Source organism: Muscardinus avellanarius, assembly GCF_963383645.1.
Source record: "Muscardinus avellanarius genome assembly, chromosome: 14".
Taxonomy (NCBI): domain Eukaryota; kingdom Metazoa; phylum Chordata; class Mammalia; order Rodentia; family Gliridae; genus Muscardinus; species Muscardinus avellanarius.
The window spans coordinates 57,662,519-57,682,336 of NC_137800.1; the positions used below are offsets into that span (position 1 = coordinate 57,662,519).

At 38.5% G+C, this 19,818-nt stretch overlaps 1 protein-coding gene across 1 annotated transcript in view; it reads left to right on the top strand.

Annotated features, from left to right (window-relative positions):
• ADAM9 (ADAM metallopeptidase domain 9) overlaps positions 1-19,818 on the top strand; it is a gene marked incomplete at both ends in the record, with an annotated part of 117,749 nt that overhangs the window by 77,580 nt on the left and 20,351 nt on the right. The window contains 4 exons of the mRNA XM_080710259.1: positions 1,049-1,154; positions 4,960-5,143; positions 14,061-14,141; positions 14,398-14,503. Coding sequence (XP_080566385.1) covers positions 1,049-1,154; positions 4,960-5,143; positions 14,061-14,141; positions 14,398-14,503 — 477 coding nt within the window. The remainder of the gene's footprint in view (positions 1-1,048; positions 1,155-4,959; positions 5,144-14,060; positions 14,142-14,397; positions 14,504-19,818) is intronic.

The window sequence follows — 19,818 nt, forward strand, 5'->3', positions numbered from 1 at the left end:
GTAAAATATTTTAGGCCTGTATAATTAAGTAGAAAAGTTAAATATTAAGTGGTACACAGAGATAAGGAGAACAAGGATGACTCAAAACTCTGTCACTTATCATAGGGGTTTGCCAATCCATCTAATTAATAGAAATGTCTAACCTAAGCAGTCATATGCAGCAAGTGAAAAAGCGAAACTGCTGGCCATGTGTCTCCTGCTTGATGTAACAAGTGGCTCTGTAGCTGAGAGAGCAAGGAAAAAAAAACACGCTGAAATGGCACAGCACTGTGCGGGGGTTTTGATCTGTCATTCCTCACACTAGTTCACGCAGGATTTGAGTGCTTAAGTCCAGCCTAACTGGGATGCTGGGGATGGAACCCAGGGGAATACTACCTCCAAGCTACACTCCCAGCCCTATTTTTTTTTTTGGGTGGTACTGGGGTTCCTGGAAACCTTTCTACCTCCGGGTTATACTCCTAGACCTATTTTTATACTTTTTTTTTTTTTTGTGGCACTGGGGGTGGAACCCAGAGGCTTTCTACCTCCGGGCTACACTCCCAGACCTACTTTATATTTTATTAGAAACAGGGTCTCACTAAGTTGCTGAGAGCCTCACTAAGTAGCTGAGGCTGGCTTCGAACCTGCACGATCATCCTGTCTCAACCTCCCAAGTGCGGGGATTATAAGCGTGCTCCATCACGCCCGGCTTCCAGCCCTATTTTTTATTCTTTATTTGAAACAGACTCTCCCTAAGTTGTGGAGAGCCTCACTAAGTAGCTGAGGCTGACCGTGAACCTGCGATCCTCCTGTCTCAGCCTTAGAAGTGCTGGGATTACAAGTGTGCACCACCACGCCTGGCTCAGCCTAACTTTTAAGTACAATTTATGCTTCATTTTTACACTTAGTTGTATGTAGGATGTGGAACAAATGATTTTAAAGTAAGCCCGAAACCTTTCTCAGAGGTGTGGAGGCAGCTCACCTAGGCCCATGGGCTGTTGAAGGGAGTACATTATTTCTGAGTTAAGTTACTGTAACGTTTTTCTCTTTTAAATGTTTAATGTCACAGAAGCCAAGGCTGCCCCAAGAGATTGTTTCATTGAAGTGAACTCTAAAGGTGACAGATTTGGCAATTGTGGTTTCTCTGGCAACGAATACAAGAAATGTGCCACCGGGTAAGTGGAGGTGAGGTCCCAGAGTGTTGTGGGGTATTCTGAACAAGACCATTCATGGCTGATGTCTTTTGTGATTGTGTGTGTGTGTGTGTGTGTGTGTGTGTGTGTGTGTGTGTTATATGTGTTGCTAGCGATTGAATCTAGGGACATTCTTTCTCCAATCTACACCCCCAGCCCTTTTTATTTTTTATTTGGAAGCAGGATTTTGTAAGTTGCCAAGAGCTTTGTAAAGTTGCTGAGGCTGGCCTTAAACCTATAATCCTCTTGTCTCAGCTTCCCAGGTACTGGGATTACAGGCATGGGCCACCACACTGGGCTAAATTATGTTTTTCTATTGCAATTATCAAGTAATATTTGGAGTAATGATTTTGTACCATAGGAAAAAAAATTAGTTCTCCATAGCTCTTTTTTTTTTAAACTACTGGATGATCCATATCTGAAAGTTATTATTTATTTATTTATTTGGTGGTATTGGGGTTCCTAGAAACCCTTCTATCTCCGGGTCACACTCCCAGACCTGTTTTATATTTTATTTGGAAACAGGGTCTCTTAAGCCAGCGCAACCAGCGAGATCTTCCTGTCTCCGCCTCCCAAGCGCGGGGATTACAAGCGTGTGCCACCATGCCAGGCGGTAATTTCTTTTTCTTAATCATTTGTAACAGCTTTTTATATGTTAAGAGATTTTCCTTTTACACTTTCAAATGTCATCAAGACTACCTATGATATACTGAGTATATCATAGCAATGTGAATTTGGTAGGCCCTAAAAGATGTTAACTGAAGTCTGCTTTATGCTGTTCATTATTTTAGAGGTTTTTGGTCCTAATTTCAAGCCAGCTATATGATATAGGCATTATTATTTATCTCCTTTATTTTCAGATGAAGAAACAGAAACTTTAAGCACCTTACTCTAGTCACCTAGAAAATAAATGGCAGCATAAGAATAAATACACGCCGGGCGTGGTGGTGCATGCTTGTAATCCCCGCGCTTGGGAGGCTGAGACAGGAGGGTCGCATGGGTTCAAAGCCAGCCTCAGCTACTTAGTGAGGCTCTCAGCAACTTAGTGAGACCCTGTTTCCAAATAAAGTATAAAATAGGTCTGGGAGTGTAGCCCAGAGGTAGAAAGCCTCTGGGTTCCACCCCTAGTACCACCAAAAAAAAAAAAAAAAAAAAAAAGAATAAATATAAAGTTGGGACAAAGTTATTAACTCCATCCAGAATAGAGGGAGATGGAGATTTAATAGCAATATATGAAAAAATTAAATAAGAATTTTAGGAAATCAGTAATGAAGTATAGCTTCTATAAAAGTTGCTATAATCTTGGGCTTATAGTACCTAGAAAAATGTAAGAGCTCCACTTTCTTCTTTGCTTGTCACGCTATAACTGAAATTTCATTTTGAGTATTATGCTTCAAGAGGCAGTGAGGCAAACTAGAACATTCTAGGAGTGTCTCTGTCACATCACAAATGGTGTAGGTTACTTCCTTGGTGCAGTAAACATTTAGGAGGTGCATAGTCTTCAAAGAGCACCATGTGAAAGAAGAAAAAGATGTGATTTGTAGGGTCTTCTGTGGACAATCTGGGATCAGTGGAGGGAAGTTATTGGAAGATAGGTTTTAACTCTGTGAGTAAAAGAATGTTGTGATAGGTACAATGGGTAGCTTCAGGAGGTGGTGAGTTAGAAATATTGAACAAAATATCCTTTGGTCACTTTGCAATGATCCCATAGAGAAAATTCAAGTATAGGCTAGGTGCTTGAATCAGATAATTATTTAAATAGAAAATTTCAATACTGGGTCAGAAAAGATGATGTGAAGAATAGTCAGGGTGCTATGGAAGGACTTAGGAAGAGGACTTATCTCATAAAACCTTAGCATTAGGGAAACCTTCATACAGTGCTAATATTATGTTAGTAAATTAATGAGTTAATGAATTGAGTCTATAAGAAACTATAAGAGTTATCGAGGCAGAAAGGGGGTAGAGCCCTGTCTTATTATTGTACCTTACTGAATAGAATTGTAGATAGAATTAGTAGATAAAATAGAATGAATAGTAATTGTACCTTACTGAATAGAATTTTTCTCTTTACCATAATTCTAGAGGAAGCCATGATTGAAATTTATTTGAGACAGTGAAGCAAGAGAATGCATTTTTCTTTTTCTTTTTCCTTCCCTCTTTACTTTTCTCTTTCCTTTTTCCCTTTCTTTCTTTTCTCCTTCCTTCCCTTTCCCCCCTTTCTCCCTCCTTTTCTCCCCCCTCTCCCAGGGTTTCTTGCATGCTTGGCAAGTGCTGTACCACTGAATTATACCTATAGCCCTTTGAACATACATAGAAGGGAACTTGCTGCATAAAAATGATTGTATTTGATATTCTGTATTATTTACTTCATAGTAGCATTAATAATCATATCATATTTGTAAATAAATTTGTTTGTTTGTTTTGTAATATTGGGGATTGAACCCAGGGGCAATTCTACCTCTGAGCTATAGCCCAGCCCATACCGGGGATGGAACGCAGGGGCATTCTACTTCCTACACCTCCTAGCTACACTGTCATCCCTATTTTATTTTTTTAATTTTTTTTTTTTTTTTGGTGGTACTGGGGTTACTGGAAGCCCTTCTACCTCTGGGATACACTCCCAAACCTATTATATATATATATATATATATATATTTTTTTTTTTTTTTTTTTTAAACAGGGTCTTGTAAGCCAGCATGGCTGGCTTTGAACCTGCGCGATCCTCCTGTCTCCACCTCCCAAGCGTGGGGATTACAAGCGTGTGCCACCATGTCCTGCTATGTCGGCCCTATTTTTATTCTTTACTTTGAAACAAGGTCTCACTGAGTTTCAAAGGGCCACTAAGTAGCTGAGGCTGGCCACGAATGGTGATCCTCCTGTTTCAGCCTCCCAAATGCTGGAATTGCATGCATGTACCACCATGCCTGGTGCCCTTTTATTTTTTTTAAATTTTGGCACTGGATCCCAGAGGTAATCTACCTCCATATTACGGCCCCAGCCCTCCTTATTTTTTATTCTGAAACAGGATTTTGCTAGGCTGCTGAGGTTGATTTTTTTTTTTTTTGGTGGTACTGGGGGTGTGGAACACAGAGGCTTTCTACCTCCGGGCTAAACTCCCAGACCTTTTTTATATTTTATTTGGAAACAGGGTCTCACTAAGTTGCTGAGAGCCTCACTAAGTAGCTGAGGCTGGCTTCGAACCCATGCAATCCTCCTGTCTCAGCCTCCCAAGTGCAGGGATTACAAGTATGTGCCACCACACCCGGCGTTGAGGTTGATCTTAAATCTGTGATCCTCCTGTCCCTGCCTCCCAAATACTGGGATAACAAGCATGTGCCACTATGCTCGGCTTATTTTTTATTTTGAAAAAGGGTCTCACTGGGTTGAGAGTCTTGCTGAGTTGCTGAGGCTGGTTTCCAACCTGCAGTCCTCCTGTCTCATCCACCCAAGTACTGGATTACAGGCCTGTGCCACCATACCCGGCTGCAAACCCCTTGATTAATGAGTCTCTTAAACCTAGAGAGATAGTTAAGAAGGTGGGAGTAGGAAGAAAGGAGTGTGTACACCACATGGTTCCTCCTGGTTTGTCTCAGCATCCACTTACCTCTTCTCTTCTATATTTACAGAGACATAAAATCACTATACCTCTGTTGCTCTCATACCCTTTCTCTACTGAGATTCCCTTTAACCAAATAGCAGGAAATTGTCTACATACAAATATATATATTTTTAACATATACATACATTGGATACATTTTATTTTTGCATTTTATCTATCATTTTACAGGAATGCTTTGTGTGGAAAACTTCAGTGTGAGAATGTGCAAGAAATGCCTGTATTTGGAATTGTGCCTGCTATCATTCAAACACCTAGTCGAGGCACCAAATGTTGGGGTGTAGATTTCCAGTTAGGATCAGATGTTCCAGACCCGGGCATGGTGAATGAAGGGACAAAATGTGGTGCTGGAAAGGTAATTAAGATATTTTTTGTTTTTAAAATAAAGTGGAAAAAAGGTAAAAACTCATTATGCAAAGTAAGTGGCTTCTGTCTTCGGGTTATAGTAGAAACAGATATTTATTGTAGAATTTTTGAAAGTCCAAAGCCATCAACCGTAATTCTGCCATTTATATTTCTCTACTGGAGTCAAATAACTAATGCGTTTTACTTTACAACATACTATGCATGTTTCCTTCCCCTGTAATTTTTATAATTTATTAGCCAGATTGGTATTATTAAGACAGGGGATTTCCAGGAATATTGGGGTGAACACTTATGTGTGTGTCGTACCTCTACACCAGCTAAGCCCCAGTGCTTGTACTGCCCATGCCATACTGACTTACTGTACAGATCAAAAATGAGTTAGGCTTAACCACCCCATGACTTATTACCAGTGATTCCATATGAGAAGACGACCTAGGCCAAATTCATTCATTCATCTTTCCCTCCTTTCCTGCCTCCCTTCCTTTCTTGGATCATATGATTTAAAAAATTATTTAAGAGTGAGGACAGACTCCATAAAAATTCTTTGAGAGATGTCATGAAGTAGGAGCTAGCTAGAACTGTTGCAAACTTCAGCCATATTTAAGCAATATATATATTTTTTTTCTTGGTGGTACTGGGGTGGAACCCAGGGGCTTTCTACCTCTGGGCTATACTCCCAGACCTATTTTATACTTTATTTGGAAACAGGGTCTCACTAAGTTTCTGAGAGCCTCACTAAGTAGCTGAGGCTGGCTTTGAATCTGTGCAATCCTCCTGTCTCAGCTTCCCAAGTGCTAGAATTACAAGTGTGCACCAGCCAGGCTAAGCAAGATGGTTGAGTGAGTTTCAGAAAACAATTCACATGCAGGGGTGTAGAGGGAATAGAAAGGAGGCAGAAGGAGCATAATTCAGAGAAAATAACTGATGGATTATGTAGCTATTGAAAAGATAGCTGAGCCCTGGGCGTGGTGGTGTACGCTTATAATCCCAGCATTAGGAAGGCGGTGACTGGAGGATCGCGGTTCGTGGACAGCCTCAGCTACTTAGCGAGGCCCTTTGCAACTCAGTGAGACCCTTTTTCAAAAATAGAGACTAAAGAATAGGGCTGGGGGTGTGGCTCAGAGGTACAATGCCCCTGGGTTCTATTCCCGGTACTAAAAAAAATTAATAATAACAATAACAAATCCAGGTTTTGGGAGGCTGAGACGAGGATCACAGGTTTGAGGCCACCCTCAACAACCTAGTGAGATCCCATTTTCAAATAATAAAAAAGGGCTGGGGGTACAGCTTGGAGGTAGAATGCCCCCCTGGGTTCAGTTCCTAGTATAAAACAACAAACCAAACCAAGACAGGCAGATGGGTAGACCCTCAAATTACCTCAGTTCCTGTCAAGTTTCCATTTCCAGTTTTGTTCTTCAGTGCTTATAAAAGACCCACATAGTTTTGTGCCTGGCTTTGCAACTAAACTTGACTTTCACAGCTCAACTGAGCATGCTGAAAGCTGGGCATGGTGGCGCATGCTTGTAATCCCAGCACTCGGGAGGCTGAGACAGGAGGATCGCACAGGTTCAAAGCCAGCCTCAACTACCTAGTGAGGCTCTCAGCAATTTAGTGAGACCCTGTTTCCAAATAAAGTATAAAATAGGTCTGGGAGTATAGCCTGGAGGTAGAAAGCCCCTGGATTCCACCCCAGTACCACCAAAAAAAAAAAAAAAAAGAAGAAGAAAAAATTCTATTTGAATCACTTACTGAATTCTTACATGTATTTGGGCTTCTTGTCTTTCTTTTCCTCATGTCTGTTGGTCTGTCTGACTACTCATGCATTTGTGCTGCCTTGTTTTAGTTTGAATGTTTTTTTTTTTTTTTTTTTTTTTTTTGCGGGTCTGGGGATGGAACCCAGGGGCATCTGACCTTTGAGCTACACCACCTGCCCTACTTTTTATTCTTTATTTTGAAACGAGGTCTCACTGAGTTGCAAAGGGCCTCACTAAGTAGCTGAGGTTGTCCGCGAACTACGATCCTCTGGTCTCAGCCTCCCGAATGCTGGGATTACAAGCGTGCGCCACCACGCCTGGCTTTAGTTTGGATGGTTTTATAGTAGAGTTTTAATATGTATTAGTACAAAGGCCTCATCATTCTTTTTTCATTGTTTTCTTGACTATTTTAATTTATTTATCATTTCAGATAAATGTGAAATCATTTTATCAAGGTGCAAAAATACAAAAGGTGGTGCTTTGGAATTTTAGTTGGGATGACATTAAATTTATGCATTTATTATGGGGGAAAGTGACATTTTTATATTATTGAGTCTCCTATAGAAGAACATGGTATGACTCAACTTTTCTGGGTCTTCTTTTAAAGATTTAGTCATAAAAGCCCATTCTATTTTACTTAATTACTTTAATTAAACATAGTTTGTATTTTACCATAGAATAGGCCATTTCTTCCCATGTTTTCTAATTTGTTATATTTCTGATTAGTTTTGACTTGTAAGAACAGCTGTTGAGTTTATATTTTTGGCTAGTTACTGTGGGCATCCGTCCCCCCTACCTCCAGCTCATTTGTATGTATACATTTTGTTACTGACCATGTATTTAGTGTTAGGTATTTTTATTGTTGAGTGTATTAGAATTTTCTACATTAAACCATCATCATCTATAAATGAGAAAGTTGTTTCCTTTCTGCTATTTACCATTGAAAGTTAACTTTTTTTTGTTTACTCACAATGGTAGAACTTCCAGAATAATTTTAAACCATAATTATTATAGTATACATATTTGTCTTGCCCCTAACTTGACCCAGTGTGTACCTAGCTTTCCAAGATTATGTGTGATTTTGGTATTGGCTTGAGGTAGGTACTATTTATTATTTAAATGTAGTATCTTTTTTTTTTTTTTTGGCAGAACTGGGGATTGAACTCAGGGGTATTCTATCTCTGAGCTACATCACCAGCCCTGTTTTTTATTCTTTATTTCGAATCAGGATCTCACTAAGTTGTAGAGGGCCTCACTTAGTAGCTGAAGCCAACTTCAGCAACTTAGGCTTGAAGAAACTTAGCAAGACCCAGTTTCCAAATAAAAAATAAAATAGGGCTGAAGGTATAGCTTGGAGATAGATGCCCCTGATTTCAATCCCTGGCACCACGGGGAGTGGGGGAAGAGTTTTAAATTCAACTAATTTTCTTCCTTCCTTCTTTTCTTCCTTCCTCCCTCCCTCCAATTGGACCCAGGGGCATTCTACCTTTGAGCTACACCCCAGCCCAATTTTATTTTTATTTTGAAACATGATCTTGCTAGTTTGATGAGAGTCTTGCCACTTGCTGAGGCTGTCATCCAACCTGTGGATCCTCCTATCTCAGTCTTCCATGTACTGGGACTACAAGTGTGTGCCACTCAGTCCCTAATTTAGAGAAAGAACACAGAGAAAATAGGCAGTTGAGAAATTCCAGAATACTGGTGAAGAAAATTTCTGAAGATAACCAGAGACAAAATCAAAGCAAATTAAAAATAGATCACATGTAAAGAAATGGGGTTCAGAAATGAATTCTTGGAGACAGGAGAGCAATACTTGTATGTCTCTGAAAGATTCTCACCCTAGAACTCTGTACACAGCTAAATTACCAACCATGTGAGAGGATGCAAGAAAAACATCACATTCTGACACTCTACACCTATCTTATTCATCCTTTCTTGGATAGTCATCTAAAGTAATATTCTAGCAAATGAGGAAGTAAAACAAACATTTGTAATCGAGGAAATAGAAGAGTATCAAAGAGTAATTCCAAGATAATAGCTGTGTCTAGGGCCAGGAGAGCCATCAGTTCAGAGTAGATATAGGGAGGTTTCTGGAGAAAGCGGGAATATTAAAGAGGAAATGACATGCTGGCTTGTTTGAGGGGGAGATATTGAGGCCACAACAAAGTCCAGGTGTATAAGAAGAAAAAAGGTAGGTTTTAGTTGTAGCAAAACAAAGCTTTATGAGTGAAAAATACTCTTAGGTTTGAAATAACCAGTGTTTCTATCTCACATTATTAGCAAGGAATGCTTGCTTCTCACTTTTCATGTTTCCTTGTGGAAGAATTTCCATTAAAATGGTTCTCCTGGCCGGGCGTGGTGGTGCGCGCTTGGGAGGCTGAGATAGGAGGATCGCACAGGTTCGAAGCCAGCCTCAGCTACTTAGTGAGGCTCTCAGCAACTTAGCGAGATCCTGTTTCCAAATAAAATATAAAATAGGTCTGGATGTATAGCCCGGAGGTAAGGTAGAAAGCCTCTAGGTTCCACTCCCAGTACCACCAAAAAAAAAAAAAAAAAAAAGATACTTCTGGCCTCAGTCTGATCCTTCTTCAGGTCTTACCAAAGTGGTTGATCCAAGTGTTGAGCTCTGCGACTGGCAGTTATATTTAATTCTGGGGTGCAGTGTTAGGAAGCCCATGTTTCTTGTGCCTTCAGTTATGTTAAATAGTATATTGGAAATGAAGAACCTGTTTGATCGCCTCATGTTTGCCTCCTGTTATTTTCTCTCACTTGATTCTGAATTTGCCTAGTGAATGGAGAAATGTTATGTACTGACTCAAATATAACCCAGTATTAATGATATAAACATTAAACAGAACTTATTTTAAAAGGTAGAGAAAGACATTGGGAGTTTTGTAAGAAAGCTCAAGTTTTATCATAAAGACATTGGTTCCTGGGTGTGGTGGTGCACACCTGTAATCCCAGTACTTGGGAGGCTGAGACAGGAAGATCACAGATTTGTGGCTATACTCAGCAACTTAGTGAGACCCTGTTTCAAAATAAAATATAAAATAAGGCTGGGGGTGTAGCTCAGAGGTAGAACGCTCCTACATTTAATCCCTAATACCGTTGTCCCATACACACATAAAGGCATGTGCAGTCTGCCTCTGAGCACATTTTTTTATTTTTTTATTTTGAAACAGGGTTTATTTTGTTAAAGGCTGGAGGAGTAGCTCAGAGATAGAATGCCCTTGAGTTCAATTCTCAGTACCAAAAAGGAATGAATGAATGAATGAACAAACGAATATACCACAGCATTGGCATACAGCAATATGTTCATTGCTATTCATGGGCTATGTAATCATTTATGAGCTAATAATCTGCCATTGGAAAAATTCATGATGAAAATGATTTAATTTACAGAAATGCTTGATTACTTAAAAATCTGTTACCAAAGTAATGAGGTTTTTCTCTCAAATGCTTGTTGTAACAGAAAAAAAGTATTGATTACTTTGTATATAAGACATACTCAACAAGACATTGTTTGCTAAAAAAAAGCCAGGCGTGGTGGCACAGGCTTGTAATCCCAGCATCTGGTAGGCTGAGACCAGAGGCCTGAGGTTCAGGGGCAGCCTCAGCTTGCTCCCTTGCTCCCTTTTAATGTTTTTTTTTTTTTCTTTCTTTTCCTTTTTTTTTTTTTTCTTGTGTAGAACTGGGGATTGAGCCCAGGGACATTCTATCTCTGAGTGTCATCCTCAGACGTATTTTATTTATTTTTAAATTAAATTTATATATTTATTTTTTGGTACTGGGGGTTGAACTGAGGGGCATTCTACCTCTGAGCTGTACCTCAGTCCAGCTCCTTTTAATGTTTTTGTATTAAATTTTAATTGCTATAGTTATGCCTTTTTTTTTTTTTTTTTTTGGTGGTCCTGGGATTGGAATCCAGAGGCTTTCTACCTTTGGGCTATGCTCCCAGACCTATTTTCTATTTTATTTGGAAACAGGGTCTCACTAGTTTGTTGAGAGCCTCACTAAGTAGTTGAGGCTGGCTTCGAACCTGTGCCATCCTCCTGTCTCAGCCTCCCAAGTGTGGGGATTACAAGCATGCGTCACCATGCCCGGTTAGTTATGCCATTTTATGCTTGCTTTCCAACCCTTTTTAGTGTCATTTTAAGTGCGTAAAAAGCATATAATTAGATTTTATTCTGTGCTCCACTCTTAAGTTTATTTTCCCTCCCTTTGATAAACATTAAAAGAAGTGTGAATACCACATTTTCACTATTAAAAAATGAAAAGCTATTGTATAAAACAAGAAAGAGAGGTACTTTGCTGATACCATCAGTCTTCTTTTCAATCCCTTCCCTAGGGGTAACTGATGCCAACACTGTCACACATTATTTTGTATGTTGTAGGAGGGTTTGTTGGCTTGCAGTTCTAGAAGACTATGTTGTATAGATCTGTGCAGTCTTGTCTCTTGGCATTCATAACTATATATATAATATATATAATATTAACTGTTAGTCTCTTGTAAATATAATCTCTAACTTATTTGCCTTTTACCATAAGCATATTTATTTATTTTTGTGGCACTGGAGATGGAACCCAGTGGCATTCTACCTCTCAGCTACAGCCCCAGCCCTGTTTTATATTTTATTTGAAATAGAGACTTGCTGAGTTGTTGAGACACTAGTAAAGTTACTAAGGCTTGCTTCAAAACTAAGATCCTCTTAAGTACTGGGAGGTCTCAGCCTCCCAAGTACTTGGCTTACAGGTGTAAGCCACCACATCCAGCTCATGAGCATATTTTAAAATATGGTTTTGCTTTCCCACTGCAAGTGGTTTATCACTGTATTTCCTCTATTTGGAGAGTGCTTATTCTACAAGATGAATACTGCCTGTTGGGTCAGTAATCTTTCCTGAAGAGGACTTGGAATTTTTCTGCTTCTTTAAATCTGTCTGCTATTAACACATTTCATCTTATTTCTGTGATCTTATTTAATGCTTCAGGGATGCACTGTAAATCACTAGAGAAGGAACACTCTCCTTTCACCTGCATAGGGGACCATTGGCAAATGTATCCTCCACAAGACTTATGGATGCATGGAAAGTATTCAAAATCTACATCCAAGACTGCTAAATAACTGTAGGACAGATGAAGAGTGATGATGTAATTGTAGAATCTTTTTTGCTTTTGTTTTTTTAATCATACAAGTATATTTTCTGTTTAAAAATGAACTGTAAGCCGGGGATGGTGGCGGACACTTCTTGTAATCCCAGTACTTGGGAGGCTGAGATAGGAGGATTGCAGGTTCGCAGCCAGCCTCAGCTACTTAGTGAGGCCCTCTGCAACTTTAGTGAGACCCTATGTTTTTTTTGTTGTTGTTGTTTTTTTTTTTTTTTTTTTTTTTTTTTTTTTTTGTGGTACTGGGGTTTCTGGAAGCCCTTCTACCTTCGGGCTACACTCCCAGACCTATTTTTATAATTTTATTTGGAAACAGGGTCTCTTAAGCCAGTGAGGCTGGCTTCGAACCTGCGCGATTCTCCTGTCTCTGCCTCCCAAGCGCGGGGATTACAAGCGTGCGCCACCACGCCTGGCTTGTGAGACCCTGTTTTAAAATAAAGAATAAAAAAATTGGGTTCGGGGTGTAGCTCAGAGGTAAAATGCCCCTGGGGTTCAATCCCCAGTACCAATAAATAAATAAATAAATAAATAAATTAATTAATAAAAATGAACTGTATTTGAAGATCTTTTGACACTAGGTACATTTTTGTTCAAGTTCATGTCTTTTTGAGAACAGTAAGGTAGCTATTGATATTTGTTTATATCAGTGTATGTTTATTCTCAAATTGTTCTTTATTTCATTAGCTTACTTAAATATCTTGATATTGTGTAGTTGGTTACCTAATAAAATATTAAAATACTACCAAACAATCTTAAAAAAAAGAAAGAAAAATATTGGCTGCCTTTCTTCCAACTTATCACAAAAGATCAGGTTTTACAAATATGTCAATGTTCCAGGAAACTGAAATTTTTCTAGTAACTTTTTAGTAGATTCCTTTGGATCTTTAATATTTTCTTAGGTAACACTTTTAAATCTCTTTTAATATTCACAACTGTTTCTGTTTCACATTTAATTGCATAAATCAGAATTTATAGAACTATGAAAAATAATGATTTGTTTTCATTACTGCTTTTCATAGAAATGCTAGTATTACATTATTATTCATGATAATCTTTGTTTTGCTTTTATTTATTTTAAAGATTTACATTTCTACTTTTTTTTTTTTTTGCGGGTCTAGGGATGGAACCCAGGGGCATTTGACCGCTGAGCTACACCCCCTGCCCTGTTTTTCATTCTTTATTTTGAAACAGGGTCTCACTAAGTTGCAGAGAGCCTCACCAAGTAGCTGAGGCTGTCCGCGAACCGCGATCCTACAGTCTCAGGCTCCCAAATGCTGGGATTACAAGTGTGTGCCACCACGCCCGGCTCCACATTTCTACTTTTTATTTATTTGTGGTTGCTAGGGTTTGAACTTAGGGCACTACACATGGTAGACAAATACTATCACTGCGCTACATCTCAACCCCTTCTCATTTTTATTTTTGGAAGAATTAAAAAATTCAAATGTTTCAAATTTATCAGCTGCCCTTTTAATATCTGTTTAAATGACAGCTTATGAGAGTTAGTATATAGTAGATTCCCTAATGTTAAGTCTTTCCTGTAGTTCTAGGATCATCTCTATCTTATTTTATTTTATTTTATTATTTTTTCAGTCTTGTGAATCTAATTCAGGGCCTCTTACATGCCTTGCAAGTACTCTACTACTAATCTACAACCCACAGCTTTGTTCACATTTTATTTGAAAAATATATTTTTGTGAATAGTTTACTTAGGATTTTCACATTGATATTTATAGGGCAGAATAATGTTTTATCTGTGTTTATGACCTTTATATTGTCTTTGTCTTTTTTGTTCATGAGTTCTATGTCAGTTGGCCAATTTTGCTCATTTTCCTATTCTAAAATATATAGTATTGGAATTAACCATTCTTTGAAAGTTAAAAAAAAAGAATAATCTGCACCCAGATTTATTTTCTGAGTATTTCTTTATTAATGTTTTCAGTGTTTCTTTACTTCACTTAGGTTTCTCTTGTTTGTTTGTTCTTCAGATCTGCAGGAACTTCCAGTGTGTAAATGCATCTGTTCTGAATTACGACTGTGATGTTCAGGAAAAGTGTCATGGACATGGGGTAAACAATGTTCTCTTTTGGTTTATTCAGAAAAGTAGTGCTAAAGAATGAGAATTGCCCATGAGGAGTAGATGAGAATCCCCAAGATTTATAGATTTTAAGGTGATGAGGAATTTGTTGATGTGGATGAATTTTTTATTCTTAAAGAATACAAATGAGTTTGTATGGATTTCCTTTCTCTTGGTTTCCATTTTAGAGTTGATGATACAGAGCAACATTCTCATTTAACAAAAGTGATATTTTGATTGTTTTGAAGGTATGTAATAGCAATAAGAACTGTCACTGTGAAAATGGCTGGGCTCCCCCAAATTGTGAGACTACAGGATACGGAGGAAGTGTGGACAGTGGACCTACCTACAATGGCAAGTAATACTGAAGAATATTAGTGTTGATCTCCCAGCAGCCTAAGTTATAAATTGGGTATCTTTGTACCTCTCCCCTACTTCCCATATCAGCTATATATTGGTGGTGTTGATTCTGCCTCCTATTTTTTTTTTTTTTTTTTTTTTTGTGGTACTGGGGTTCCTGGAAGCCCTTCTACCTCCGGGCTACACTCCCAGACCTATTTTTACATTTTTATTTGGAAACAGGGTCTCCTAAGCCAGCGCGCGTGGCTGGCTTCGAACCTGCGCGATCCTCCTGTCTCTGCCTCCCAAGCGCGGGGATTACAAGCGTGCGCCACCACGCCCGGCCCTCTATCTTTTTAAATTTTCATTTCTTTTGATTTTTTTTTGTGTGGTCTCCCTGTTGTCTGTCTGGGTTCCTGTAATCCATGTTCAACACTACTTTATAGCATTCAATGTTTTTCTTCAAGAATTCAGTTTTGATTACCTCTGTGCCCTCCTTATAATCCCATGTTTCTGTGTTGCTGTTAAAATGAAGTCCTTAAACCCTTACAACATGGCTCATCCCTGCATGATTTGGCCTGGCCTTACCTTTCTAGTCTCATTTCACCATGCCTAAGACAAATAGTAATTTCTTTGACTTCTAATAGGCTACTCTCTTTTTTACCTTTGAACCTTCACACCATTTTATTTTCATATTCTTGAAACTTGGGTAAATTGCTAATTAGGCTTCAAGTTTATATTGTTTTTTTTTCTGATGGAAATTTACCCTGACTGCCTAAATATGAAGCATTCTGCTCCTTCTGTTTGCTCTCCTAGTACAGTTAGCATGGCCTCTTACTACAGTAATGACTCATTTTTATTCCCTGATAGACTATGGGCTTCTTGTTTATAGTATTTTCCTAGTGAGGACATGTGCTTTCACTTGGATAAATAATAGAATGACTGGCTCATATAGTAGGTGTATGTTTAGCCTTTTTGTTTGTTTGTTTGTTTGTTTGTTTTTTGTTTTTTAAGGTACTGGGGCTTGAACTCAGGGACATTCTTCATTTGAACTATATCCCCAGCCCTATTTTATTTTTTTTATTTTGAGACAGTCTCTCTAAATTGTTGAGACTGGCCTCAAACCTTCGATCCTCCTGTTTCAGTCTCCCAAGTACTGGGATTACAGGTGTATGCTACCATAGTCTGCTGTGTTTAATTAGCTTTTTAAGAAATTTCCCAGCTGTTTTCCAAAGCAGTTACAATAATTTTCCTTTGTTCGTGGTTTCACATTCCATGGTTATAATAGCTACTCATGGTCAACTATAGCATAGAAACTCATTATGGCTTAATAATCCAGCCTGTGTAGAGCAGAACCTTCTGACATATTATCAGGTTATCAGTAGCAGCAGTCTAGCACTACATCATAGCACCTATATGATATGTTCAGAGAGACAAGAAAAGAAAAGCCACATTCACATAACATTTATTACAGAACATTATTATACTGTCTATTATTTTTGTTACTCTTACTGTGCAAAATTTATAAATTACACTTTGTCATAGGTAGGTATATGTAGGAGAAAGCATAGTACACATAGAGGTCAGTATCCTCTGCAGTTTCAGGCATCCACTGGGATCTTGGATTGTATCCCCTGTGGATAAGGGGAGTTGCTGTGCACCATTTTACATTCTCACTACCAGTGTAGGAGGCTTACAACGTTTCTCCATATATTCTCCAACATTTGGTATAGTCAGTCTTTTTAATTTTAGCTCTTATAGTAATGGTATTTGACTGTAGTTTTAATTTTTGCTTCTATAATGACTAATGATATTGAACATCTTTTTATATGAATATTGAGAATACACATATCTTCTTTGGTGTATCTGTTTAAATATTTGTTCCAAATTTGTAGTTGTCTTCCTGAAGTTCTATATATATTACGGATACAAATATTTTATCAAATATGTGCTTTTTTTTTCTTTTAGTCTACTCCTTTAGGTTTCTTTCTACTCCTTAGTTCCACTTTTTAGTATTTTAAGGTGAAAGATAAGGTCATTGATTTGAGACTTTTTTCTAAGAGGGATTGTAGTGATATCAATTTTCCACTAAGTATTGCTTTATTAAATATTATACCAATTTTTTTTTTGGTGGTACTGGGGTTCTTGGATAGTCTTCTACCTCCGGGTTACACTCCTAGACCTATTTTTATATTTTTATTTAGAAACAGGGTCTCTTAAGCCAGCAGGGCTGGCTTTGAACCCACATGATCCTCCTGTTTCCACCTCCCAAGCACGGGGATTATAGGCGTGCGCCACCATGCCCGGCAAATTGATTTTTATTTTTTGGTGGTACTGGGGTTCCTGGATACCCTTCTACCTCTGGGCTACACTCCCAGACCTATTTCATATTTTTATTTGGAAACAGGGTCTCTTAAGCCAGTGAGGCTGGCTTCGAACCTGCACCATCCTCCTGTCCTTCCCTCCCAAGTGCGGGGATTACAAGCATGCACCAACACGCCCGGCTTTTACAAATTTTGATGTTGTTCCTTCATGTTCCTTCAGTTCAAAACACCTTCTAATATGCTTTTCCTTTGACTTATAAGTTATTTAGAATTGTTTTTTTAAACTATCTGATAATTTTGTTTGTTTATAATTAACTAAATACTAGGAAGTGAACCCAGGGGTATTTTATCTCTTAGCTACACCTCTAGTCCTTTTTATTTTTAATTTTGAAAAAGGTTTTGCTGAGTTGCTGGGGATCTTGGTTGGTTCCTGAGTTTGGAACCTGTGAATCTCCTTTCTCAGCCTTCCATGTACTATGATTACAGGCATGTGCCAAAGCACCCAGCTTGGTAACTTTAATTAATATAGCCACCACAGATTTCTTTCAATTAATTAGCATAGGAAATCTTTTTTCATCCTTTTATTTTTATTTTTTAAATTTTTTATTGGTTTATTGTAGTCATACGTCTTTTTTTTAGGTGAAACTATCATACATTTATTTATTTTTCAGAAAAAAATCTATCCTAATATGGAATCTAGATACCCAAAATGATCTCGAAAAAGAACAAAGCTAGAAGATGTATATTTTCTGATTTCAAACCATATAAAGCTACAATCATTGAAACAGTGTAGTACTGTTATAAAGGCAGATATATAAACCATTGGAGTTAAATAAAAGCCTAGAGATACATTCTTCCATATATTGTCAAGTTATTTTTGATAAGGTTTCCACGAACATTTGGTGGAGGAAATAATAATCTTTTAACTAAATATTGTTGAAAAATAATAATTACATGAAAAAGAATAAAATTGGACCCTTACCTAATCCCATATACAAATATTAACTCAAAATAGATAAAAGACCTAAATATAAATCTTAAGACTATAAACTTTTAGAAGAATCTGGGTCATTAAACCTCACAACATTGAAATTGGCAGTGATTTCTTGGATATGATTTCAATGGCACAGGCAACAGAATGGTAAACAAACTCCCTAAAAAATAAAAAAAAATATTGTATATCCAAAGACAATGTAAACAGAGTTAAAAGTTACTGATAGACTGAGATAAAATATTTCCAAATGCTATATCTGAAGGTATATTAATATTCCAACTAGAAATCCTAAAAATTAGCAACAATAAAAGCAAACAATACAATTTAGAGATATGTAAAAGACTAACATAAATAATGAATCTCCACTGATAACCAATCTTAGTTGTCTGTTGGATAAAAAAGCTTGTTTCTCTGGTTCTGGTGAGTGTTACCTATTTCTTCTTTGTAGTTAATCTCTTTGAGTATTTTCTCTAGTGCTGGTTTTGAAGACATAAATTCCTTCAGTTTCTGTTTGTCATGGAAGCTTCTTATTTCTCCATCTAATTTGATAGAAAGTTTTGCTGGATAGGACATTTTTGGCTGGAAGTTGTTTTCTTTCAGAGTTTGGAATATGTTACTCCAAGCCCTTCTGGCTCTTATGACTTGGTTTGGGAAGTGTGGAGTGATTGTAATTGGTTTGCCTCTGAATGTCACTTGGCCCTTTGTTTTGGTTGCCTTAAAGATTCTCTGCTTGGCTTCCACATTGGTCATTTTGACAATTATGTGGCATGGGGATCCTCTTCTCCGATCCTGTCTAAAGGGAGTTCTATAAGTTTCCTGGACCTGTGTATCTACCTCTTGCTCTGTTTGGAAAATTTTCTATTACTTCCTTGAAGAGATTGTTGATCCCTTTGGTTTCACCTTCTTTTCCCTTCTCTATTCCAATTATTCTTAGGTTAGGTCTCTTAAAATGGGCCCATATTTCTTCAATGTCAGATTCCTGCTGTCGGAGTTTTTTTTTCTAAATTAGAAACTATGTATTCATTTTTGGAGTGATCATCTTCTAAGAGCGAGATTCTGTTCTCCATGTGGTCTAATTGGTTGTTTGTGCTTTGAATTGAGGCCTTTACTTCATTAATTGCATCCTTTATCTCTTTTTGGCTCTCTCTGAATTCTTTTTGAAACACCTCTATTATTTCTACAGTTATTTTCCTGATTTGATCTTCTAGAAATCTCTGAATTTCTGTTTTATCAGGTTCTGATGTTGTGGGGTTGTGGCATTCATTGCTCCATTGTTATTCCTCTTTCCCATGATTTCGGAAGTTTGTGCCTTCTCTGGGTTCTTCCCTTGGGTCACTATGACTTCACTTAAGGTGCTCTGGATCTTGAGTCTGTGGTATCTCAGTCCCCACAACTCCTTTACTGGGTTGTATCGCAGTCTCAGACCCACGGAGTCAATCAAGGCTACTTTAGACCATGGGGGGTGCCAGGTTGCACGTTCTCCTATGGTGTGATATCTCTGCCACCGCCACTCCCCCACTGGGTCAAGTCCCTGAGAGTGTTGTCCTGGAATTTCTCCTCTAGGTGCCACAATTTGACTCACTGTTGTTGAGTGCGCTGATAGAGCTGTAATGGACTTGGTGAATTTGCTGCTGCCGCCGCCAGTGGCAATATGGCACCGCTGTCATGCCCTCAGCCGTGAGGCTGGCGTATTTCTTCTCTGGTTTTGCAGTCTGCTTTGAGTCCCTGCAGGGTGTGCTGAGCCCAGCCCGTGCGAGCTTTAGACGCTTCCAGCTCCGAATAATCTGCCGAATTCCCCCCAGCTGTTCCGCAGCGGCTCACCTCTGCTCGCTGTCCGCCACTCCTCTCTGGAGCCTGGTAGGCTGTTGAGTGCGTTGGTCTGGTGTCATCTGGTGAAGTCGCCGCTGCCGCCGGCAGTAAGGCACTGTTGCCGCGTCCTTGGGCGTGAGGCTTGCGTATCTCCTCTGTGGCTCTGAGCTCTGTTCTGAGTCCCCCTCCTCTCTGGGGCCTGG